This window comes from Protopterus annectens, chromosome 5.part0, assembly GCF_019279795.1.
Source record: "Protopterus annectens isolate FY-2018-M chromosome 5.part0, PAN1.0, whole genome shotgun sequence".
NCBI lineage: Eukaryota > Metazoa > Chordata > Ceratodontiformes > Protopteridae > Protopterus > Protopterus annectens.
This window is the reverse complement of record NC_056735.1, coordinates 319726476-319753292: the sequence shown is the minus strand read 5'-3', so window position 1 is coordinate 319753292 and position 26817 is coordinate 319726476. Positions and strand designations below refer to the sequence as shown.

At 37.8% G+C, this 26817-nt stretch overlaps 1 protein-coding gene across 1 annotated transcript in view; it reads right to left on the bottom strand.

The window, feature by feature from the left end:
• Positions 1-8421: 8421 nt before the first annotated feature.
• LOC122802610 (organic solute transporter subunit alpha-like) overlaps positions 8422-26817 on the bottom strand; it is a 427706-nt gene continuing 409310 nt past the window's right edge. Inside the window, exon 8 of the mRNA XM_044072299.1 lies at positions 8422-8601. Within this exon, the coding sequence (XP_043928234.1) occupies positions 8423-8601 (179 nt within the window). The 3' untranslated portion in view covers position 8422. The remainder of the gene's footprint in view (positions 8602-26817) is intronic.

Genomic DNA, 26817 nt, shown 5'->3' with positions numbered 1-26817 from the left:
CTTGTGATTGGTCCCTGCCATCTTTGTGTTTTATCATGTCCATTTTTACCTGAAAGTTTCTCTATTCACCAATTTTTTAAATAATTCAGTACTTTAATCCTATTACAGGTTTTAATTTTCAGCACCAGTGATTTTAAACAGCATCTGACATTTTATTTAGCATATATACCCTGGGATTCAGAAAGAGTTACCACCAGTGGTAAGCCCTAATGTGCCCATTTTTTCGAGTAGTAGTAGCCCTTTCCAAGTCACAGACAGACATACCATGGTGATTCTACATAGCTGGCTGTCCCAATGGCTTACTGCAATGTTAATAAGGCATTCTGGAGCAGTGGCATATGATAAAGATTCCTGTGCTCTTCCCTGGAAATGCCTATGGCAATGGATTTACACATTGCATTCACCTAGTTCTTTCAGTGGAATAGACCACATTAGAGGTAAGTGCTGGAGATGTTAGTGGAGTAGGGGGGTAGTAGGAGTGTGTGAGTGCATGTTTGTGTGTCTGTGTGTGTGTGTGTGTGTGTGTGTGTGTGTGTGTGTGTGTGTGTGTGTGTGTGTGTGTGCGTGCGTGTGTGTGTGTGTGTGTGTGTGTGTGTGTGTGTGTGTGTGTGTGTGTGTGCACGCATGTCTGCCTTGATGGTCGCTATAGGAAAATTAGTTAGGAGTAGGTGTATGTATGAGTGTGAGTGTGTGTGTGTGTGTGTGTGTGTGTGTGTGTGTGTGTGTGTGTGTGTGTGTGTGTGTGTGTGTGTGTGTGTGTGTGTGTGTGTGTGTGTGTGTGTGTGTGTGTGTGTGTGTGTGTGTGTGTGTGTGTGTGTGTGTGTGTGTGTGTGTGTGTGTATGTGTGAATGGTTGAGTGTCTCCTTGAGTACAGTTGGGTGGGGCGTGTCTGACCTGTGATGAGTGTGTATGTTTGTGTTTGTGTGTGTACACACACTTGAATGTCTAAATGCGTGTTTGGAATCGGAGTGCCATACCTCTAATCTCCCCTAGACTAATGAGCAAAGTATGTAATACTGGAGGGGGGAACACCAGACACCAGGGACTTTTAAATATTACACTATGTCATATAAAAAGTTAACAGAATAACAAATATTACTGCATGAAGCAGTTTTTGAAAAATAAGAAGTATGGGGGACACTAGATACCAGTGAGACTCTCAGAATATTACTCTAAATCATGTACACAGTTAATAGAACAACAGGTATTACATCACAAAGCATATTCTGAACAATAAGAAGTCTGAAACTTAAATGTCTGGCATTACTGACTGACTGACTGTAATGGTCCATGATTTACAGGGGACAAGGGCAGTTAAAAGATGCAAAATTATGGACTTTGTGTAAAACCAGAGACAGGTGAGAGGTATGGGGATGTGTTAGTTTGTGTGTGTGTGTGTGTGTGTGTGTGTGTGTGTGTGTGTGTGTGTGTGTGTGTGTGTGTGTGTGTGTGTGTGTGTGTGCGTGTGCGTGTGCGTGTGCATGTGCGTGTGTGTGTGTGTGTGTGTGTGTGTGTGTGTGTTTGTAGAAGTGAGTAGGGGGTAAGTGGGTGTCTGTGCCAATTTAATGCATGGGCCACCACTGGTGCTTACCACAACAAAGTGTTTATTAGGACTTGTAGTAATCACCTCACAATTCAGAGAAAAGCAAATTAGCCAATGATCTCTTCACTGAGGCTAAGGTGTCTCTGAATCGCTGTTTTTCACAATCATGTTGAATGTCCCTTTTTGGTGCAGCACTTAACACTTGCAGCTGGGTCCTTGCTGAATACTGGCCAGAGTTTTATTTGATTTTATTACTTAGTTATCACTTCATGCTTCTGTTTGAATATGTGCATGTGTGTGGAGAAGTGAATGGCAGGAGGAGTGCCTGTGCCAACATGATGCATGGGCTGCCTCTGGTGCTTACCACAACAAAGTGCTTATTAGGACTTGTAGTAATCACCTCACAATTCAGAGACATGTAAATTAACCAATAATGAGGGTTTTTCGCATTGTGGGCAATGTGTCTCTTAGCTGTTGTCTTTCAAGATCTTATTAACGGGCTCTTTGACACAGCAGTTAAAAACTTATAAACAAAGACATTGGCAACCTTCAAACACTGGGCCCCACCCAGTTTGGGTTTGTGAAGGGCCAATCTTGTCTCCTGAACATGACTGACTTCTTCGACTCAGTCTCCAGAGCCATGGACCTGGGTAAGGCAGTCCACACAGCCTATCTAGACCTCGCCAAGGCCTTTGATACCATCCCCCACTCTGGAATCATAGATAGACTTACTAAGATGGGCATTAATCCCTACATCACTCAATGGGTTGCCAACTGGCTTACTGACAGAACCCACACTGTAAAAGTTGCTGACTCCAAATCCAGCTCCAGACAAGTGACAAGTGGAGTACCTCTGGGTTCAGTCCTGGGACCGCTCTTGTTTGGCATCTACTTCTCTGAAGTATAGGCCAGCACTAAAGGACTCTGGCTAACAAAGTTCACAGATTACTGCAAACTGGGAGCCATTATTAAATCCCCAAATGATGTGGATACTCTACAAAAGGTACTTACAGAAACAGATGCTTGGTGCCAGAGCCATGGGCTCAAGGTCAATGCCAAGAAATGTATAGTTGCCCCATTTGGGAAAAAACATATACCCATGAATTACCACATAGGTGGCAGTACATTAAACACTGAAAGTGTTATAAGAGACTTAGGGACACAGGTGGACAGTGGTCTCACCTTCAATGACCACATCGCCACAACAGTCAGGAAATCATTCTATGCGGCACACCTCATCACTAAGGGCTTTTCATCCAGAAAAAAGGAGGTCATTGTTCCACTGTACTCATCCCTCATTAGATCCATTATAGAATACAATGCCCCATTTGGTATGTACCTCTCAAGACATCTGCAACAACTGGAAAGGCCGCAGAAATACCTCACTAAAAAAAAATCACAGGCCTAAAGCAGATGCCCTATGCTGACCACCTTAAAAAACTCCAGCTATACTCTGTCGCATATCATCTACTCAGAGGCGATCTCTGCTTAACATACAAGGCCATGTCAAACCCAGAGCTGTTGGACATGCTACACGTAAAGAAATCCCAATCCCTCAGAGCCACACGCTCCAGGGATCTAAACCTTGTCATCACAATAAACAAAACATGCTGGAGGGATAGGTTCCTGACCTAGAGACTCCCCAGACTCTGGAACAGACTGCCCATACATGTCAAGCAGAGTGCCTCTTTGGCCCTCTTCAAAAGGAACCTTGATGATTGGATGGGAGAAAGGAAATTTACCCTGGGGATCACAACAGTTGCCCTGCTAGACAGGGGTCCAGGGAATTAAATAGTGTGGGAAGAAATAGCCAGGGAATTGTTATGGCTAGGCTTGTATATGCACTAGGGCTGATAGTCTAGTATCAGCCTATGAAAACAGTGTAATGAGAGAAATAAGAAATGTAAAGGAGGAAAATAGAAAGAAATCAGGAAAAGATTATGAATAGTGTAGTATAATATACACAAGAAATGTTTAAAGAAAAAAGAAGGCAGTAAAAAAATATGAAAAGTAAAAACTTAACAGAAAAATAGAATAAAAAAGTTGGAAAAGGAGATTTCTTTAAGTGAGGATATATAAAGTATTAGGACAAGTAAATATAGATTTGGCTGCAGGCCCAGAAGGAATAGGATATGAAATGCATAAAAATGTAATGGTTTGGCAAAAAATATTTTTTAACAATTTTGAATGAATGGTTAAATGAAGGTTTTATGTATAAAGAATTATGCAATGAAATACTTAAATTCATATGGAAGAAGGAAGATAGAAGGCAAATAAAAAACCCGAAGACTGATAGTACTGAATAATAATAATTATAAGATCTTTATGAAAATAATACAAAAGATATCTGAAACTAAGTCCAAGAATACACTTCAACTTCTGATCAAAAGCATGGAGTCAGAACCAGTAGAAAAATTAAGCAAAAACAGAAAACTCCAGGCTACCATGACTGTAGAGGCAATATTTTTATTAAATTGGTAAGCACTTTTCCAGTAAAAACAAAACCGCTTCTTTAGACCTCAAAAAGTATTCAAAACACACCTATAAAACAAATAACAACCAAAGTATGCTAAAAAGTCACATGTTGAAGACAATCAGTTAATAAAATAAGCTGGCCACTAAACACCAACCAGAGACAAGGTTATGAATCTTAACTCGCAAAAGGCCAATCAGCAGAGAAACTGACAAGAAGTACTTGTCTGTGGTTGGTGGATACAATACTGACAAACAGACAGAAGGAAATCCTCTTCTGCATATAAAAATCACAAATCCACCATTTCAGCATATAACTTCTTGATCTATAAACAACAGACACCATATAAATGATTAAAACCTAGCATATCAGAAAATGCTAGTTAAGGCATGGTAAATCCAAAAGGGACTCGTTCCATTAGAAATGTATATCGGGAATTCTGCTCCAATAAGAAAGGGCATGAAAATAAGCCAATCAACTCCTTTACTAGACCTAATTCCTTCAATAGAGCTTTATGTAGCACTAACCTATCAACTATTAGAATAAAGTGATAGAGCCAAAGTCTATGCTAAAAATTAAACATATGCATAAACTCTGCTTGACAATATAATGTATAAAGGGTGTAGCAAACAAGTGTAAAAACTGGTATTGATCCTAAAAAAATATACATATAAGCTCACTTATAAACGTAAATAAACAAATATCTATTCAAGCAGTGTATCACTATAATACACCACACAAGGCAAACTACCTAAACAGATTACAAATACTGTTCCATTAAATACGTATCAATAAACGCTTCTCCATAACATATACATAATCATCAAAAACTTCCCCCATCAGAAATAATGGAGTACAACTTCTAATACACATTTTTATTGAAACAAGTTCCTTTTGGCTTGGAGATTTTTTATACTTAAACTTATTACCAATTTAATAAAAATATTGCCTCTACGGTCATGGTAGCCTGGAGTTTGCTGTTTTTGCTAGATTTGAAACTAAATGGAAATATTATGGAAGATAGTAAATATAGTATAAAGGGAAGGGTTATCAAGAATTATTAATGATAGTTAGAGAAACTGTGGATGATATTATGAATAGAAAAGAAGAAGTGAAAATAATGATAGAAGACCTTAACAAGGCATTTGGCACAACTGGACATGACATCTTATGGGTGATAATGAAAGTGAGAAAGATAGGAAGTTATATATGTTATCATACAGTAATAATAAAGACAGGCGTGTCCAATGAGTTGTATACCTTTTGCATTAATTATGAATGTGATAGAATATGAAATAAATTACAAAATGAAGGAGGCAGGGTATATAACACCTGAAAGGTTAAGAATTCCAGTTCTATTAACATATGCAGATGACATTATAACAGTTGCAAAGTAAATGGATAACAGAAGTAATGTGATAGGGATGGCTTTAAATAAACAGAAAAGTAAAGGTTTACGTGCTGTATTAAAGATATGGGTATATGTTTTACAGCGAATGAAAGTTCTGTGTTAGCTATAAAATTTGGGAATAAAGATGTAAATAGAATTCAATGGAAAAAAAAAACAAAAGAATTAAATGAAACCTGACTTTTATGGAGTACATATCAATTATCATTCATAAAAAAGCTTATGTGGTATAAAGTATTTAATGATGGGAAAACAGCATACATAGCAAGTGTATTTATGGTGCCAATAGTATTCTAAAAGGAATTATTACAGATTTTTTTTCATTTATATGGGGTTCTAGATTAAACCCAGTAAAAAGAGGAGTTTTATATGTAAATAAAGAAGTAGGAGGTTTAGAGTTAATTAACCCAGTCATATATACTGCTTCTTTAAATTTGTATAAAGTGTTAGAATGGATAAATGAAAAGGATAAGAGATTAGTAGTAAAACAGTATAAATATAAGTGTGAAACATTGTGGGGTGTGGTTAAAAAGAGTAAAAGAGAAACTGTACATACATGAATAAATAAAATAATACCAAGAAAAATATTTTTTGTGGAAAATAAAAATTGATGATATAGAAACAGAGAAAAGTATGGTATAAGAATGTAATGACAAAATATTAGTATGTAAAATCATAGGAAAATCTAACAAATTAAAAAAAATTAAAGCTATAAAAATAAGAAGCAAATGATGCAATCAGAAAACAGAATATCAAGATTTTTTTGTGAAGATTGGTAACAGATAAATTGCCAATAAAAGGAAATATGCCACATAACAAGAAAAGTGATAGAATATGTTTACATTGGCAAGAAAAAGAAACTACAGAACATGTGCTTTTGAAATGTAAAACAGTAAAAAAGTTTTTTCAGAGACATAGAAGTGGATAAAATAAACATCTATATGATTAAATATGGATATTGTAAGAATATAAGTAAAGAATGTGTTAAAACAATAGATACAATTATTTCATGTTATATGGGTTATGAGAAATGAAAGAATAAATGAAATTATGTTTAATGGTAAATGGATTTTAGCAACAATATTAAGTAAAATCAGATGGTGGCAAAGGAAAAAGGATTGGGGATCTAATAGATCAGAAGGTAACCACAAACTCAGCAAATCCACAAAAGCAGCTCGAATGGAGAGAGTCACCAGTCTCGTTTACTGCCAACAAATAAATGCCAAAGCCAACATATAAAACACAATATTCATAAAATCAAAGTATGAAAAACACAATAAAATCACAGTCCACAGGCAGTAAAAAAAGATAAGCGCTTTTGTCCCGATGAATTAAGCCGGAACTTCATCGGATGACATCATTGGATAGGTAAGAGTATTAAAATCCATTGAAGCCCAATCAGCTTTTAAGAAATGAACACACATACAGAAATAAACCTATCTAATCTAATAGATACATATATTCATATATATATATATATATATATATATATATATATATATATATATATATATATATATATATGTGTGTATATTTATATATATATATATATATATATATATATATATATATATATATATATATATATATATACATGGATGTTTTACATTTTGTCGAAAGCACATTTCGTTGAATTTCACTCCACCAAGACCAAATTGCTGAAAGCACAAATCACCGAAAAGTCATTTTGCCAAATTTCATTTCACTGAAAATAGTAGTGGAAGTGTAGATGCCCTTTCCCCACTGTAGTGCAATCCTAGAGTTAGAATATAAAAAACATAAAACAAAAACAGCCAAAAGTCCATCATTCTTAAGAACGGTGGACTTCTGGCTGTTTTTGTTTTAGATTTGCTTGCTTTGCCTGAAGTTCTTTAACTGTTGGGACCTCCTTTTTTGGATTTTGGAGTTAGCATATATAGTTGGGTGGGGTGTGGGGGGCACAGCCCTCCACATTGGGGGGATGTGGTGGTGTAGCCCCCCCCACCTAATTTGATTAAAAAGTACTTACTTACCCTCTTAACAGAAACTGCATAGTATAATTCAAGCTAGGTGGGGTGGGGCTACGAACCCTACACCCCCAACTATATATTCTAACGCCAGGATTGCACTACAGTGGGGAAAAGGGCATATACACTGCCATTACTATTTTTGGTCGAATGAAATTCGGCGAAATGTGCTTTCGGCAAAATGAACCAGATCCATATATATATATATATATATATATATATATATATATATATATATATACACACACACACACATACAGAGTTCAGATGTGGTCCTTCTCTTGAGCATTTTTTGCAGAGATGGTTCACAGGTAAGTATCAAGAAGCAGAGAAGAAAGATACTCATATTTTGTTCTATAAAGTAACAGTCACAGAACAATGCCTACTAAATAAATGCAGATGCTATGTCAAAACACGAAGCAAATAAGAAAAAGGATGCTGATGTGGCAACTGTAAATTCCCAGAGGAACTGTGGTCACAAAACATCTAATCTCTGGTGCCAGATTTAATTCTCTTCATTTCCTATTAGTGATAGATGGATGAGTTAAATATGTGGATTAATATGTACATACTGTTAAAGGATACTGAACAATTATGACGCATTCAAAGAATTTACATGCTGGAGTGTAGAAATGCTGTTGGAGCGAAGACTTCTGTCCTATCTTTCTGTACCCAATATCAAATAAAAACATATATGACTTCATCACAAGATAAGTTAAAAAAATTCACTTCTGTTGTATCACAATAATTCAGTCAGTCATATGTCTACTAAAATGAGTAGATGATTATTAGGTCAAATGGACACCATTTATGGCTAATATTTTAAATCATTGTCAAAAATGTAAATAATCAGAAAGGCTGCACAGTGAGTCAAGTTTTTGAATTTCTTTAAAAAGGTGAATACCTTTGAACATTGGATGACATCCAAAATGCTATATAATTCAGAATTTAAAAACTTCAACAATGAAAGTTATGTAATGAGTTTGCTTTCTCTAAATGTGCATTTTTGCAGCTTCTGGGTCATGTGAGCTATTACAACGGCTTCGGACTACTCCACAATCATCCGCACTTATTGACACATTGTGCAAGTCTTCATACCGTCTTCTGTAAAAAAATCTTGATAGGATTGTCAGGACAAACATTTCAAGGATTAGGAGCTGTTCATTTATATCTGTGAAAATAAGAAATCAACGCTTAGGCTTTTCTACACCAACCAAAAAGTGTGAGATAACCTGCATGGATTAAAAGATGAAACACAACTGACACATAACAAAAATTGTATTTGTGTAAACACTGTTGAAAGAAAATAGTCTAACCTTTCAAGATATGCATGGGTGAATTTCTGCTTACTAAGAGAATTGTATGCAACAATGGACAATCGATTGAATATGAATTTGCACTGCCACAACTCATGAAAAATGGTAATAGAAGTCATGATGTCTACACATTGTGACACTTTTTTTTGTTGCAACTGCCAATAATTTCAAAAGTCCATTTTTTATTTTATGAAGGGGAAAGACCCCTGCAACTCTCACATGTGAGGCTTTGCCCACACAACTTCTCAACTTCTCTCTCTCTATATATATATATATATATATATATATATATATATATATATATATATATATATATGGATCTAGGATCGTAAGATCAAAAGTCCGAATCCATTATCACCGAACATACTTTACCGAAAGTGCTTTCACCGAAAAAGCACTTACGGTAAAGTATGTTTAAAAAAAAAACAACATTAAACCTACTTCTATGCAGGGGGCAAGCCCCCGTGCACCCCCCAGTCCACACTACAGTGGGGAAAAGGGAATTTTCCCTTATCCGCACCGTAGTTGACTGGCACAACGAGCATACTAATCCAAAAGTGCTGCTTTGGTGAACAGCACTTTCGGTTAAGTATGCTCGGTGATTTCTGCTTCGATGGAAAGTGCATTCTGGGATCTGTACGGATCCCATATATATATATATATATATATATATATATATATATATATATATATATATATATATATATATATGACTCTACTACACATGATCGAAATTTCATTTGACTGAAATTCATTTGACTGAGACCATAATATCGAAATTTCAAAATACTGAAACCTCACTTGACTGAAACTGATAAAGGGCTTAACAGACCCTTTGATGATGTATATGCACCTTCTGAGGAAGGCTGGGCACTGGGCTGGGGAACTTGACACCATAAAACTCTACTGCCAGTCGTTCTGTGGACACCAATGTTCTGCTGTGGCAACCCCAAAACGGGAGCAGCCGAAAGGAAAAAGATTAAAAAAAAAGAAAGGAAAGGAAGAAGAAGAATATCCAATCATCGTCTTACACCAGTTAATTCCATTACACACTTAAAACTACAATACGGTCACTTCATTGTTATTTTTTTGAAACTTCATACTAAATGCACCCAGTTCAACACTACATTTAATCTATTTGGTATTAAAGCATAGATTTCACTATTAATTGTATTTCCAACTTTAAAAATAAAAATTCAACATCACCTCCCCAGTTCAAAGGTGGCTTTGCCTGCACATTGACATTTGAATCCCTAGGATCACCCTAGAGCATATTTATTGGACAGGTTAAAAATAATTTGTGAGAAGAAGCTATTTTTTTGTTTAACCATAGATGTGCAGAGTCTTTATACTTCAAGTCATCATAATCACATATTTCTCTAACATGAGTTCACATAGTTGAGCTGGAACAAATACTTGGTTAGATTTGAAGAGCAGTCCTTGTGACTCATGAATTTCTTCATGATAGGCATAGTATAGACATGAATCAGTAATGTAACATTTTTTTTTTCATCTGGCCATGTATTTTCCGTAGGGAATGTGGTACAACTTGCTGAGCACAGTACATCTGAATATGAATTTTCTATCCTGAGTTATAAATTATAGTTAAATCAAATCTCTGCAATGATAGAAACATTCTCCGTAATCTCACTGGAGCTTTCAAAGGGCTTACAAAAAATGTTCAGTAATAGTTGCAATCAATTTCTACCATAACTGGTTTGCCATAAATATAACTATAAAATCAAGTAACTCTTTTTCAGTGTGAGCATATCATGTCTCTGTATCTGCCATGATTCTTGACCTGTATACCACAGGTTGGGTATCCTGCAGTACTAATGACCCAGTGCCAGACTGGCCTGCATCTACTTATAGCACCATGGGCTTTGTCGCATCATGATGATGCAGTATTGGAGCCTTGCTCAGCAGCCACATTTAGAACAAAAATATTTATTTTGTGATTGCCCTCAATGACATACAACATCCTTCTCAAGGAGTTTCCGTAATGGCAAGAATGTCTCTAAAATATTAAAAATAAACTTCAAAGAGAACCGTATCATGCCTAAGAATCTTAATAGTGACTGCTTGCCAATAGGTTTCTGCATCTTAGCCACTGCACTCATGTTTTTAAGATCAGGCTGTATGTCATGATTAGTTAACAAATGTTTCATGTATTTAATGTTGTAAACATAAATGTGACATTTCTCTTTGTTTAGCTTCCAATTATTCAGTTATAAATGATCTAGAAATCATTTCAGCTTTGCATTGTATTGTTCAACTGTTTTACCTCAGACCAAAATGTTGTCAGAAATGTTAACAACACCTTCTAAGCCTTTATGATATGGGCCGCTTCTGCTAATGTGTTTCTGGATCAGATGAAATTCTAAAATGCATTCTGAGAAAAGTATAGTTATGTAAGTAAACTTACCATAATAGTAGATGTTCAAATGTTTACTGCTGCAGTAGCCTTAGCTATATGGGTTATATCCTGCCAACGATATAGCAGCTGGCCATCTTCCAAAGCTTCAGGCAACCTTCCACATGCCCAAAGTGTCAGGCAGCTTTAGCTGAGCTGACTAAAAGACAAGTTTGGTTGCCAAACCCTTCAGAGCTTTCCTGCCATTACAGAGAGGGAGGCTGAGCCCTGAAAGGACAAAAGGAAAAAGCAAAAATAAATAAACACACCCTGGAATAAACAACACATCAAAAAAACAAATGTGTTGGGTGCAGAGAGGGACCGGCTACTGCAGCAGTGATCATTCGAACATCTACTGTTATGGGAAGTTCACTTACACAGTTGTAATATGTTCATCATATTGATCACTGCTGCAGTAGTCTTAGCTATATGGGTACATTATCCTAGCTTACAACATTTGAGTGGTGAAGAAGAAGAGTCCCAAGAGTCCCTGGAGAATAGTCATTGCAAAGCCTGACCTAGACCTAAAGAAGGAATCAAGCTTATAATGCTTTCTAAAAGTATGTTCAGAGGTCCAAGCTACAGCATCTACAAAACTTCCACAATCCAACCCTTTCCAAAAAGCTATAGATGAAGCCAAGGCCTTGGTAGACTGGGCATTAGCCCTACGAGAAATACTTTAGTTTTGGTGAGTATAACAAAAGGTAATAGCCTTAGACAACCATTTGGAAGTAGTCTGTTTTGACACAGGTCGTCCTTCTTCTTACCTTCACAAGAAATAAGCAAGTGATCAGAAGACCTGAAAGATTTATCTTTGTCAGGATCGTACATGAGTTGTCTGTGGACATACATCAGTGTCAGTGGTGCAGCAGGTAGCACAGTCACCTCTGATGCAGAATGCTGTGTGTCCTAGTCCCATATCAAGTCTGATTGCTGACACTGTGGGGGGGGGGGTGCAACACTCCTGAGTGTTCTGTCCTTTGGATGAGACATTAAACCAAGGTCCCATCTGCTTGAGATGGTGCTAGCTAATGGAGACATAAAAGATCCCATGGCAACTAGTGAAAAAAACGGGAAGTTCCCAGATGCCCTGGCAAAATTTCCTCTCGTAGTATGAATACCACTTCGGGTTTCCCCTGAAAAGAGGCTACTAACCCAGTCCACAAAAGAATAAATAAATTCAAAGGCATGTAGTATCCTTTCTTCCTCCCTCAGCTTTGGGTTCACGACAGAAAATGGGGAGATGAATAGTCTAAAGTAAACTCAGATATCACTTTAGGCATAAAAAGAAGGATTAGTTCTCAAAGAAACCTTGTCCTTATGAAAAATGAGACAGGGATGAGTCACCATAATAGCTTGCAATTCAGATACCCTTCTTGCAGAGATCAAAGGAATGAGAAAAACTGTTTTACATGTTAAGATCCTTAAATCAGCCAGGTTAACTGGTTCAAATGGAGCAACTGTTAGCTCCTCTATCACAAATTTAAGATCCCAAAGAGGGGCCACCAGTTTCCTTGGAGGCCTTTTATACAAAATCCCATTCAAAATCATTTTGACATGAGAATGCATTGACAGAGGAGGATCCATAAGCAGACATGCTGAAATCACTAATAAATGAACCTTGATAAAGGAGTAAGAAGTCACAGGATAGTAACGCATAGAAATATTGGAAAACCAAAGAACAACTAGCCCTAAGTGGGTGCTGGCTATGTTTCTGGCACCAACCATAAAACCTTTTGTATTCACAAATATATGATTTTTTTTAGTAGCAGACTTTCTTGCCTCCATTCGTACCTGCTGCACGTTCTCAGTAAATAGGTGTCTAAAAGAAATTAAAACCACATCATTCAGTAAGTTTAATAAAGTTGATTGGTGTCAGATGTATCAAACACCCATGTTCTTGTGTGAGTGGATCAAGTCTGTGGGGAAGCTTGTGTTAAATCCTCTGGCCATTTCCAAAAGATGGGAGGACCATGGTTGCCTGGGCCAGAAGGGAGTTACCACAATGATCTTGAATGATTCCTTGTGAATGTTCAGAAGTACCCTGGATATTACTGAAAAGGGTCGAAAAGCATACAGGAACATTCCTGTACAAGGAAAAGAAAAGGCATTTGTCTTCCAGGCTTTCTTGCATGGAGTCCTGGAGCAGAATCTTGCTTGCAGACGGTTCAGAGAGGAGGCAAACAGGTACAGTCAGGGAACTCTCCACAGATGGATCAAGTCTTGCAAGACCCCCATGATCTAGTTTCCATTCATGAGGGTCTGCCATTGTCCAGCTCAGCTTGTCTGCCACCAGTTTTGCTCTGATGGAATATAGGATGCCTGTAGAGTGAGATTCTGCTGTGAAGCTATATCTCAAGCTAACATGTTTAGTCTGCAGAGGGAGTATGACCTGGCTCCTCCTTGATTGTTGCTATGCCACTCAACTGTAGTATTGTGTGTAATAACTTGAAGACATCCTGGGGACCAAAGATGACTTAGAGAGTTGAGTGCTTTGATCAGAAGAAACATCTCGCTTATATTTACATACTTGCATCTGTCCTTGATTTCCCACACATTTTGCATTATTATCCCTCCTGAAACTGCTCCCCAAGCAAAGTCCAAGGTGTCTGTAGTGACTGACTGCTTTAGAACGGGGAGGGAGAAAGGGAGATCTAGATTTAGGGATGTCTGCTGTCTCTGCCAAGAGATTTCTCTTCAGACAAACCTCAGCACTGGTACCTAAAAAGACAAGGGGTGTTCGTTCTGGGACCAAATGGACTTCAAATACCACTGTATCTTTCTCATGTGGAGTCTTGCCAGGGGTATCATGAGAATTAGAGAAGCAATGAGACCCAAAATCTTGAGGTATTCCATCGCAGTGACTGAAGTCTGAGTGGAAAACCCTAGAAATAGATCTAAGATACAGATACGTTGTTCTTGTGGAAGAAAAGCTCTTTGAAGTGTAGTGTTTACTTGAAATCTAAGAAACACAATCCTTTGAGAAGGAGTCAAGAAAGATTTTTGAATGTTCTCTTGGAATCCTAACTTGAGTAAGCGAGATCTCACAGCCAAGACAGAGATTCCTGACACTTCAAAAAAACACTGAAAAGATAAGCAAGTCATCTAAATATGGAAAAATGTGGATATCCTGTAGCCTGCAATAAACTATAACTGGAGCTAGACAGCTTGTGAACATTCTTTGTGCAGTCAATAGTCCAAAGGATAAAACAGAGAACTGATAATTTGATCGAGACACACAAAACCTTAAGAAATGCATGAAGTCTACATGAACAGGAATGTGATGACAGGCATCTTTTAAATCTAGTGTCACCAGGAAACTTGAATGAGGAAGAGGAAGAGGTTGTGAAGTGACATAATTTTGAATATAGGCACTATCACAAACAGGTTTAGGAAAGAAAAATCCAGAACTGGCCTCCAAGCATTTTTTTTTTCTTTGGCACTAAAACATTCTTGAGTAAAACCACTTTCCTACCTAGGAAGGGGGCACTGCTTCTATCATTCTGGGGGACAGCATGTGTTGAAGAACAGGTGGAAACAAAAGCGTCTGGTCTGGTCTGAAAGAAAAGGAATTACCCCCTGGAAAGGAGGAATTTCCTTCTACTGCCATATATAACCTCGATGAATGACCTTCAGAACCAATTTGCCTGAAATTATCTGCTGCCAAAAACAAAAGTAGAGATTCAGACTTCTTGAAGAAAAAGTGGCTGCCAAGGTTGGAAAGGGGGAGCAAAGTCTCTTAAACAGTCATTCTGTCTTACTGGACTGTCCTTGTATTTCCAGAATTCTTCTTGAAATCTCCTTGCCATTTTTTCTTAAATGTATCTTTACCTGCATTTTGTTGAGACTGTTTATTTTGTTTCTTAACAAAAATGCATGAGGAATTAGAGAATCTCTTGGAATATTTGCAAAAGGAGGGCTGAAAAGCTTATGATATTCCCTTCATCTGTTTACCCCTTTCATCTCACATTTTTATCACTTCTGCAGCAGAGGGAGCAAAAACTAAATCTCTGTCCAAAGGAGAATTTAAAATCTCATTTTTAACATCATCTGAGGGGTTCAGAGAATGCAGCCATGCAAACTTCTTCAAAGCACTATCAGTGGCTACAGCCCTTGAAGAAGTATCACACTACATACGAGTAGTGACTTGAATAACAGAAAAAATATTTAAAGCAGATTTTTTCCTCACAAGAAGAAACTGAAAAAAAACACATTCCTCATACTTTCACAATTAGTCAGGATAAACTTTAACATATGAACCCAACAATTCAAAATTCTGAAAATGAAAGTTGCAGAAGCATATACTTTCCCCCATGTTTATCAAAAATCTTCCCATCTTTTTTAAACTATATTGAATTATCACTTGTGACATAGGCAAACTTACACTTTATTAAATAAAAGTAAATAAACCATATTAAAAAGTTCAAATTTACAAATATTATATGTCACATATATTTTATACAATATAATCAATACAACATTACATGAATTGGTCAACCCCTGCTTTCTCTTAAACCTCATTCTTCCTCCAAAGCCATTTTCTGCATGTATTGTTCCCACAATTTCCATTCTTTCGATGTAATTTGTTCCTACCATTTTCTAAAGATCACACGTCCTGTTCATTTGTCTGTGTTACAATATTAACTTACTTCATATATGGTTGGTTTAAACTTGATTTCCAATTTCTCATAACTGCTTTTTGGCAGCCACCAGAACTAAACTTAACAAGGCCTTACTAAGTCTAGGCAATTCAGATCCTGTAGCTCAAAAAATCATTTCCTTAGTTATACTCATTTGCTCACCCAGTATTTCTGACATAGTACTCTGTAAGGAATTTGTAAAGTCTACCAGCTTACTACATGCCGAAAACATATGTTCCCAACTATCTCTTTCTTTCCCATCATACCTCCAACATTTGCCATCTACCTGAGTTAAAATTCTTTAGAGTCTGCTTGGGGTATAAAAGTACCTATCCAAACACTTCCAAGCAAAAATCCTAAATCTTCTAGGCTTTGTTGCATATTTGGAAGCCATACAAACATCCTCCCATTGTTTCCTTGTGAATTGCTTATCTATTCTCTCTTCCCAATCTTTTCTAACCTCCTCTGATTGATTCATATAGTTATCATGCAATATTTTATATGTCCTACTAATTATCCCTTGTTTAACAACAGCTTCTGTTCTAGATTCAACTGAAATCACTACCAGTGTAGGTCTTAATAATCTTCCCATCCTTATCAGAAAGAGTAGGACTGGAATTAACTGTTTAGCAAAAGATGGATTGACTAAAGTTATAGACACTGGATCGGGTTTAGGAGGAGTGTATAAAAACTGAGGAACTTTATATATACTGTCTGCTTAGGGACAGCTGTCTGACTGTCAGGAAAATGGAGGCAGTAACACACACATCCTCCAAAGCTGACAGAACCGGAAGAGTAGGTGAAGGTGCTGGAAATTCCTTCTGTAACAACTCCTAATATTTTCTTAGAAACTGAGAAACCTCAGTGTTCTCCCACTGAAAACAGTGGCACATTCTAGAAATAGTCTCAGAGAAAGACCCCCCACACACACACACACACATAGACAGACACGGGGAGAGTCAAGCTCTCCTCTAAGTCTGTATCAGTAATCTGAAAACTCTGTATCTGTCCTTTCATCTTCCTATCCATATTCAGAATCTCTTTCTTTCTTTTACTAGAAACTACTTTTAAGAAGGATCAGTAGCCTGAATTAAACCCTAAGCCAGACCCAGTAAAGTACTCATGTGTAATGAAATTTGAGTAGGAGTAGATACATATTTAGTTTCTGGACAGTTTTTGACAGGAAAATGGGATCAATAATGTTATTAATTACCAATTAATAGGGGTCCCTATGGGGTCTCCTTGTGGGACCAGCGTTGCTAATGTGGTGATGACTTACTGGGAGAGAGAGTTTGTTTTCCCTAATCCTATCATTCAGGAGAAAACCCTGCTTTACACTAGATTCTTGGATGATATTTTTATCATCCTACATGGGAAGAGGGAAGTGGCTGAGACACTGTTAGATAGTTTTAATACCTCCACCAGTTTTTTGAAATTTACATTCAATTTTTCTAAGGAGAGGATTTCTTACTTAGATGTGGAGTTATTTAAGGATATCCCTCTAGGTTGTTTTACTGCCAAAATTCATCATAAAGTAACTTTTTCTAACAGTTATTTACATTTTGATAGCAGTCACCCCTTCCATCAGAAGAGGTCGATAGTAAAGGGGCAGTTGGTGAGGGTGGCGAGGATGGTGTCTAAGTTCAGCGACTTCCTTAAAGAATGTAAGTTTATTTGTGGCCTTTTTTTGAACAGGGGATACCCGGACCATCTCATATCAGAATTGGTCAAGGAAGTTTGTGGTAAGAGGAAAAATGGGTTCTACGTACCAATTTTGGGCAATAATGTAGCACCCCAGAACCCTGAGCCATCCCATATGCAAGCCCACGTGAATTACCTTTGCAGTTTTATTACAACTTTCATTGTTGATGCAGGGGACATTTCCTCCATCATAAAGAAAAATTGGAGTATTTTACGATTAGACATGCAAGGTAACTCACGTTTTGAGATTACACCCAAGGTGGTGTTTAGGAGGGGGTTGAATCTGAAGAGTATTCTACAGATAAAATCAAACCATGCCCCAGTTAGGGGGATGTACAAATGCAATATGTGTAAATACTGTAGGTTTATTAAAGCAGGGACCTTTTTTAGTATTGGGGAGACCAAATACCCCATCAGGGGTAGATTTAACTGTGCCAGTTCACATGTGGTATATTTGGCTAGGTGCTCTTCACCTTTATGCCATAAAAAAAGAGAAGATGGAGAATGCGCTTGCCAGGCATGTTAAGGAATACCCGGGTCATGAATTTACTTTTTCAGTCATTGATCAGGTAGTTCCTTCCAATGGGGAGGGGTCCAGATACGTTACTTTTAGAACAAAAGGAATTAATTTGGCAGCTAAAACTAGAAGCTTATCATTATCCAGGCTTAAATGGAATGTTATCCATTTCTTGTATTTTAAAATTAAGAAGTTTGGTTAGGTAATTTTATTGAATTTATTTTTGTAGATTGCATCCATTTTAATTTTTTCATCTATTTTTTATCTATTTCAGCATGACTTGCAAAAGTATGGATATTCCTTTTACTGCTTGTTCAGTAAGTTTGAGTCCTCAGGGAAGGGTTTGAGCAGGTGTTGTGAATGTATTGGCTTAATTGCAAAGTAGTCATGTGATTTATGAGCTTTTTATTAAGGTGTAAGCTGGAATGTGTTGTTTGTTTTTCTGATGAAGTTGGTGTGGGACACTGACGAAAAGCCTATTATTGTTGAGCTTAAAATAAAATTTTAACTTGCAGTTTATCAGCATCACTGTGTCTGGAATTGGTGCATCTGCTGAGGTTTATCGTCTTGCCGGCTTCCTTTTTCAAGTTTGTTTTGTTTTGTGGCATTTCAGCTTTTTTAATGTTATTAATTACAACTGCAGTTTCCTCAGGGATGGGGCAACATTCTGACAAAACAGGGAAGCTTTCCCTGTTCCCTCTCCCAGAACCAATAAGAGTGGCTCTCCCTTACCCACTGAGGGGACTCCAACAGGCATTGAAAACATGGCTAACCCCCAGTAAATAGTGGCTGGAGGTGCTACACCAAGGTATCTGGGGTAAAAGATCAGTGTTTTGAGGTACAACTAATAGCCACAGTAGAGTCACCCATCTGTGACTGAGACTGTTTTCTTAACTTTTAATTCTGTGGGTGGAAGAAGTACCAGTTGTGGGACCAGCAGACTGTTCTATGGTCAACCCAAAAAGGGTGCCCCTTTCCCAGGAAAAATAAGCAGCAAATGCTGGAAAAACAAAAAGTCTTTAAAAGTTACTTTTTAAAAACACTTTCCCAGCCCCATAAAGTAAAATAAACACAATTTCTCCACAGAAAAATGGTTTTCAGTTACTTTAAACAACTTTAAAACTGACAGGAAAAAAGATCGCTCCTGTACAATACAGTGTTGTGTCAGTCCGTTAAAACACAAACTCTGAGTTTTAAAATAAGTTTCCTAAAGAGGAAAGTATCAATAATAAACAAAATTATTAAATGAAAGTTTTTCCCCAAAGGGAACATTGGCACCCAAACTTGTCTTTTAGGCAGCTCGGTTTGAGCTGCCTGACAGTTTGGGCGTGTGAAAGGTGCCCTGAAGCTTTGGAAGCTGGATGGCTGTTGTACGCTTGGCAAGAATTAACCCATATAGCTAAGGCTACTGCAGCAGTGATCAATATGATGAACATTCTCTTATGTCCCATGTGGGATGTGGGACAATCTGGAACTGACATAATCATCTCTTGGTGTCAAGGACTGCAAAATGCTCTTGACGTCAGGAAGACTACTTCTATTGTTTTTAAAGAATAATGCTCACTGTTACTGTTTTATTTAGGTCTTAGGGGTCAGTGCAGAGCATGATCCTATCAAGCTTGCCCCAATTTGCTATAATACTGACCCATGCTGCAGGCACCACTTGTTACACTGTTACTCTTAGGTTTCATTCTCTGCAATTCCTTGATGATGTTTTGAGTCAGGGCTGCTGCCACTTTCTTTAGTACATGAACAACGGGGGGGGGCTGTTGGCACCTCCAGATTGATCTTTATACTATGCAGCCCTGGCATTCAACCTAGACCTGAAAAAAGAAGTCAGTGTATTGCTTAAGAATATCAGCTGAAGAAGTTTCATTCATTTTTCTGTATGTGCTTAGTGACCGCATATGACTATATACTGTACTCTGTTACTGAGGCTTCACTTTGAAAATTACACGCATATCTCAGTCATTGCCTCTGCAAACATGCAAAGTAATTAACTCAGCAACTATCAGAATTAATACCTTTGTGACTGCATGAATCATTGTCTCAGGGATAGTGCAAATCACGGAGTACACCGCTCCCTTTATTGTACTATCCCTGCACTTGCTCAATGCAAGTTTATTAAATCATGCTCATTAGTTCACATGCAAACTTTCCTTATATATCAAAGGTCATGTGCAACGGATCGCACTTACCAATGAAACATCAGGAATGCTTGCTGTGCTGCTGCAAGACAGATTTTTCTTTTAAACAATGAAGATTCCAACAAAAAACAGTTTTTCCTGACTTTTTACTTTAAAGCCAAATGTGACCATTTCCCATGACCTCGAAGAATACTACTTGATCATCACTCCTTGCACACTGATGGCGTGAGGTCGGGGTTTATCACTGATCCTGTCTTGAAACAAAGCTGTCACTGTCTTTTACTCAGATAAAAAAGAAAAAGAAACTTTAAAAAGTCAGTGATTGGCCACTTGCAAATGCATAGTATTTAATGAATACACAATGCCATGTTCATTAAGTACTATCAGTGTGATAGTTCTATAATTTTAAAACTGCTGTTGCTGCAGCCAAGAACCATGAGTTTGTACATAGTACGGTAGAATGTCCAGAATAACACGTAGTCATTTCTCCTGTTAAGTGGACATCTAGAGTCTGTTAGGGGAAATGGGTATGTAGATGTACATATGTGGGAGCACAGTAAAAAAAATAAAAGTAACAATTTTACTACTATTCATAGGATGAAGCTAAGACTGGAAATCTTCTAGCCCAAATGAATGTCACAATGGATCATCCTTCAGAGCTGCAACTTCAACAAGGAGACAGCAGGTACTGTGACAGTTCGGTAGTCTGGTAGTCCTATTTTCACATTAAATCATTGTTTTATGTGAAAATAGCTTTAGTCTAGGCAGTAGACACCAAAGAACAATGCAAAATTATGAAGACTGAATGCTGATGCTACATTCTGTTTTGTCAGGATGCATGTGGTCCTTAAGCTGCTGAAGTGACACAACTTGAAATACTAAGTTTTATTTACTTCTGAACACTCAACAGAGCACTTTTGAACCAGCAGTTTAAATACTGGAACAGAGTAAATCAGCAATGAAGAAAACTGATACAAGAAATTTCTTAGCCTTTCTAGTTAAATGAAATGTCAACATCAATGTTAAACTCATCTCCAGTATCCAATTAAATATGATGAACAGATGTCGGCAATGAACTGTCCTTTGATCAAAATGTATCCACTATTCTATGGAAGTCCTTTTTCATCTCAAAGCTTATATCTAAAGATATAATATCCAGGTCCAGGGATGTAATCATTCCCCTGCATTTGGCAATAATTAGGTTGATCACTGAGTATAATCCCCCTTTTGGTAAGTACTTGTCCAAACACTTGTCACAACTAGAATGATCACAATGCTTCTTCATTGTGAAAATCAGGGGCCTAAATCATAAAAACTATGTAAACCATCTCAAAGTTTGTCTCTCTTCTTGGTATCATAAAGGCGACCATGCCTCAGGTATAAAGCCTCAAAAGATTCTGTCCAGTACTGCCAGACCTATTACATACTGGCAAGTCCAATGATGGCATAAACACTCACTCAAAGGATCCCAATCTCATCTACAACATAAATAGTACATGTTAGAGGAATAGCTATGTATCACAGAAAATTCTCTTTATATGGAATGATCTTTCATACTACATAAAGCAAAGTACTTCTCTTACCCTACTGAAAAATAATTTGGATGAATGGATGGGTAACCACAAATTCACCTTCAGCTTTGCACCCTTGTTGGTTATAGATAAGGGCAACATGTAAGTGTCCCATCATATCCTTATTCTGCCTATACCTGAGTTATCTGTACACAAAATTTAAGGGCTAAAAACTACCACTGCAATGTAAGGTTAGGCTTCTTAAATCCTAAAAGTAGCTGACTCCAAATCCAGCTCCAGACGAGTGACAAGTGGAGTACCTCAGGGTTCAGTCCTGGGACCTCTCTTGTTTGGCATCTACTTCTCTGAAGTACAGGCCAACACTAAGGGACTCTGGCTAACAATGTTTGCAGATGACTGCAAACTGGGAGCCATTACTGAATCCCCAAATGATGTGGATACTCTACAAAAGGGCCTTACAGAAACAGATGCTTGGTGCCAAAGCCATGGGCTCAAGCTCAATGCCAAGAAATGTATAGTTATCCCCTTTGGGAAAAAGCATGTACCCATGAATTACCACATAGGTGGCAGTACACTAAACACCGAAAGTGTGATAAGAGACTTAGGGTCACAGGTGGACAGTGGTCTCACCTTCAATAACCACATCGCCACAACAGTCAGGAAATCCTTCTATGAGGCACACCTCATTACTAAGGGCTTTTCATCCAGAAAAAAGGAGGTCATTGTCTCACTGTACTAATCCCTCATTAGACCCATTGTAGAATACAATGCCCCATTTGGTATGTACTTCTCAAGACATCTGCAACAACTGGAAAGGCCACAGAAATACCTCACTAAAAGAATCACAGGCCTAAAGCAGATGCCCTATGCTGACCGCCTTAAAAAACTTCAGCTATACTCTGTCGCATATCGTCTACTCAGAGGCGATCTCTGCTTAACATACAAAGCCATGTCAAACCCAGAGCTGTTGGACATGCTACACTTAAAGAATTTCCAATCCCTCAGAGCCACATGCTCCAGGGATCTAAACTTTGTCATCACAATAAACAAAACATGCTGGAGGGATAGGTTCCTGACCCAGAGACTCCCCAGACTCTGGAATAGACTGCCCATACATGTCAAGCAGAGCACCTCCTTGGCCCTCTTCAAAAGGAACCTTGATGATTGGATGGGAGAAAGGAAATTCACCCTGGGGATCACGTCAATCGCCCTGCTAGACAGGGGTCCAGGGAAGTAAATAGTGTGGGAAGAAATAGCCAGGGAATTGTTATGGTTAGGCTTGTATAGGCCCTAGGGTCGATAGCCTAGTACCAATCTATGAACTTATGAACCTATGAACCTCACAGATCAACAGCCTAGTAATTACCTGTGAACCTATAACTACATTACATGTGCATATTGTTTTTCAATCTGGTGTGTTTTTACATGGGCATATCTGCTGAGTATCTGATTTAAGTAAAGGAATTTCACACAAAGTCAAACAGGATTCACAAACTAAAACTGTTGGCAATAAAGTAGTCAGTTTGGATACTGGAAAAATATATTTGTATTACAGTGTACTTTATTGTCTTTAGTTACTTGCAAAAAAAGGTTTCTTTTTTTTTTTTTGTGCACAGAACTAGCCCAATGGCTCCCCTTCCTGCAGGGAATTAACTCATTTGTTCCTCCATTAGGCCAAAAGTACTCTGGCCCACTCATTCCCTACAAGCAAAAGTTGGATGTTAGGGGGCAGGTCAGTCTTCAAATCATGCAAACTGTCCTGTCTTTACCCTTTCGGCAGCCTGTAAGCTTTTCCACAGCTGCCTTGGGAAGCACATGCATGCATGCTTCCATACATGAGCAATATTTCACCCAACCATCACACTAGGACCTTTATTATGCTGCTTCCTTCCCCCAGGATAGGTAAGCTGGCATTGGCCCATCACTTATTCACCCCAGCCCAGTCCCTCCAGCACGCATGACACTGGTCAAACATGGGTCAACTGGATTGCAGAAGAAACTTTGACCTGTCTTTCTAAATATGCATACTTGTGTAAATGATTGACTTGTTCACATTTATGATAACTAGTGTTAACATCAGGGCATTGAATGTTGCCATGCTGATAACCACACCTATAACACAGTGGCAGTTGATCAGAGAAATGTTTTTCATTTTTGGATGTCATCAGTCCAATGTGCTACTGAAGATTTCTTTGCTGCCATACTGTTCATCATACTTTTGCTTTGAGTCAACAGTAACATTTCGATTATTACTAACAGAATTCCTCTTCATTTCATTTTTATAAATATCCAGATACTCAGCAAGCTTTTTCATTTGAATACTAGCTCTACTATTATGTACACATTGACTGCTTTTTTCCAATATTAAATCTGTTTTACAAAGAATCTTATTTTTCCCATTATGTACTCTTACACCATTTACGGTCCTATCTTTCAGCAATAAATAGTGCAAACCACTAAACTTGTACTCTTCAACTTTGTGTTTAAATCTGTCTCATATGTATCAACAGACTTTGTGAACAAATGGCATATACAAAGAAAGTTTTTAAGCCCAGGGTATCACAGACATCCAAGCACTAAGGTACCTAAGTCACACTGCTGCTTTTTAGGAAAGTTAAAAATATTAAAAACCTTAAATGTATCATCACCTCCAGATGAAAAAGGTAGCAACTTGAACTTCTTAAGACATTTCATAAAAATTAAGTTGTTACTGTGTCTTTTGGCTTTACCCGGTTAGGGGTCGCCACAGCGGAACTCCGGTCTGCTAATGATTGGCAGTAGATTTTTACGTGCTGGCTTGCCGGGCCTAACACACAACCTTCAATGAAGAAACACCCATTCACGCATGTCGCCACATAAAAGACGCTCTAACTAAGAATCGAACGGGCAACGTCTAACTGTGAGGCGACAACGCTACCGCAGCACCACCACCGCAGTATTTCATAAAAATTAAGTGATGCTATAAAAAAGTAAAAGTTTGCCCCAATCCTTCTTTTTATGCCAAGCAACCTTTAAAAAAACAATGATGCTGACAGTGTGAGATAAGGAACTGGGAACATGACAAATATTTAATTTCTCTTTCTCACAAAAGCTAATGACTGCGCCATAGAAAATCCTCAAAGGTTCATCGCACATGAAAGAATAATAAAAAGTTCATCTAAATGTGGCTTAATGCTAATTCACTGAAGAACAATATTGTTTTAAATATATAAACCATTCATTCCAGTATATATATTTTCTATTAACATAATAAACATGGTACTCACCATAACGTTCCATCCATGTTGTCCATTTTCATTGTTCCTCAACTGTCGGGTTTGTATCCATCCTGGACGTTACTAAAGCTCGTGCAAACCAAAAAGTTCTTGAGCCTCTCCCTTACTATAATGTACCAACCTCTAACATATCCAGATCTTGTCTGCTGATTTTAGCTGAAGTGGTATCTACCAATATGCATATATAAAATTACATAAAAATGTATATGTTCTGTAGAGGAAACTATACCTTAAGCTCAATTATAAAGGACAGTGGTGTCCTTACAATGTCTCTTTCTTCCAGAAGTTTGTTGAAACAAAGGATGGGGGTTGGTGGGTGGGAAGTTGAGGAAGAATGAAAATGGAAAACACAGATGGAACATCATGGTGAGTACATTATTTCTTTATCTGATGTTGTAAATTTTCATTCTATCCTCAACTGTTGGGACACAGTCCCCAGCTACCTAGAACCCCAGGTGGACTCTAAGGATGGATATTCCTGAGCACAATTGAGCCAAAAGCTGCTCTACCCCTCGAGACAAGACCTAATTTGTAATGAGTGATAAACGTATGAGGATTCACCCAGCTGTACGTATGTGGTCCATGGTATCTCTGGAAAGAAAGTCTGAAGAAGTTGTCATGGACCTAGTTGAATGAACTCTTACAGGTTATAGTAAGGTTAGACCCAACTTGTTACAAATAAAAGAAATACAATCTATCAGCCATCTGCTAGAGTTACTTTTCCACTGGCATTGTCAATTTCAAATCTGTAAAAGAAACAAACAATTGGTCTGTCTTTCTGATTTATTTTGTCCTATGTAAATAAAAGTGTAATTGTCTGTGAACATCTAATAGATGCAACATATATTCACCTTTGTTTGTAAATTTAGGAAAGAATACTGCAAATTAATCAGCTGATTGATACCAGATTATGACCAAGGGCGCCCGCAGGCAGGTGCAAGGGGGTGCACTTGCACCCCCCCCCCCGGAACTAGTTGGCCGAGAAATTAATTTTATTTTAATTTTTTTAAAAAAGTTTTTTTAAAGGGCATTCCTCTTTAAGAATGCCCTTTGCATCCATAGGCACCAGAACCATAGAGTGAGAGGGAGGGAGCCCCCCCCTTTACAGCTGTAAGACCTATAGGACCCATGCGTGCATTGCACGCTAACGTAAATGCAAACACAAAAGTGCGCAGAGGTTGCCAGAGTCACAGTTTATGCACTGCCATTTTTGTTTATATGCAGGCTGAGGTAAGGATTTTTCTGCCAGAGAAGTGCTCCATTTTGTTTATTTCTATATAGCAGAAGCTCCGTTTCTATTTCTGCAGGCTGAAGTAAGGATTTTTCTGCCAGAGAAGTGCTCCATTTTGTTTATTTGTATACAGCAGAGGCTCCGTTTTGTTTATATACACACTACTTAAAACTGGTATTTATGAACAGTTAACAGGCTATAGGAAATTTGCACGTGTCACCTGAATGTTTTACATACACAAATGTTTATGAGCGATGTTTGTCACTCCAAACTCGTACTCATCACGAGGAACGTACCTTATGTGGGGTCTTAAAACGTTCATGATCCTTGAAGTTTCACACCGAAAAGGGTCTGTTACACATTCAGTGTTAGCAATTCGTTTAGCTGATACCCATTGTAAAAAGAAATAAATCATATTAATTAAAACATCTTGTTTATAAGTAAAAACAGCATATTTAACCATCCTATGTCCTTCCTAGCTGAAGTTGTTAGTAAGCTCTTAGTTTGTGTTCCACATTATGATGGCTAATGTTCCTCATTTTGGAGATGGAAGGTTGAGAGCTATGCTTGTACTACCTTCAAAAACATAGACTAAAATGTCTGAAGCTCCTGTTG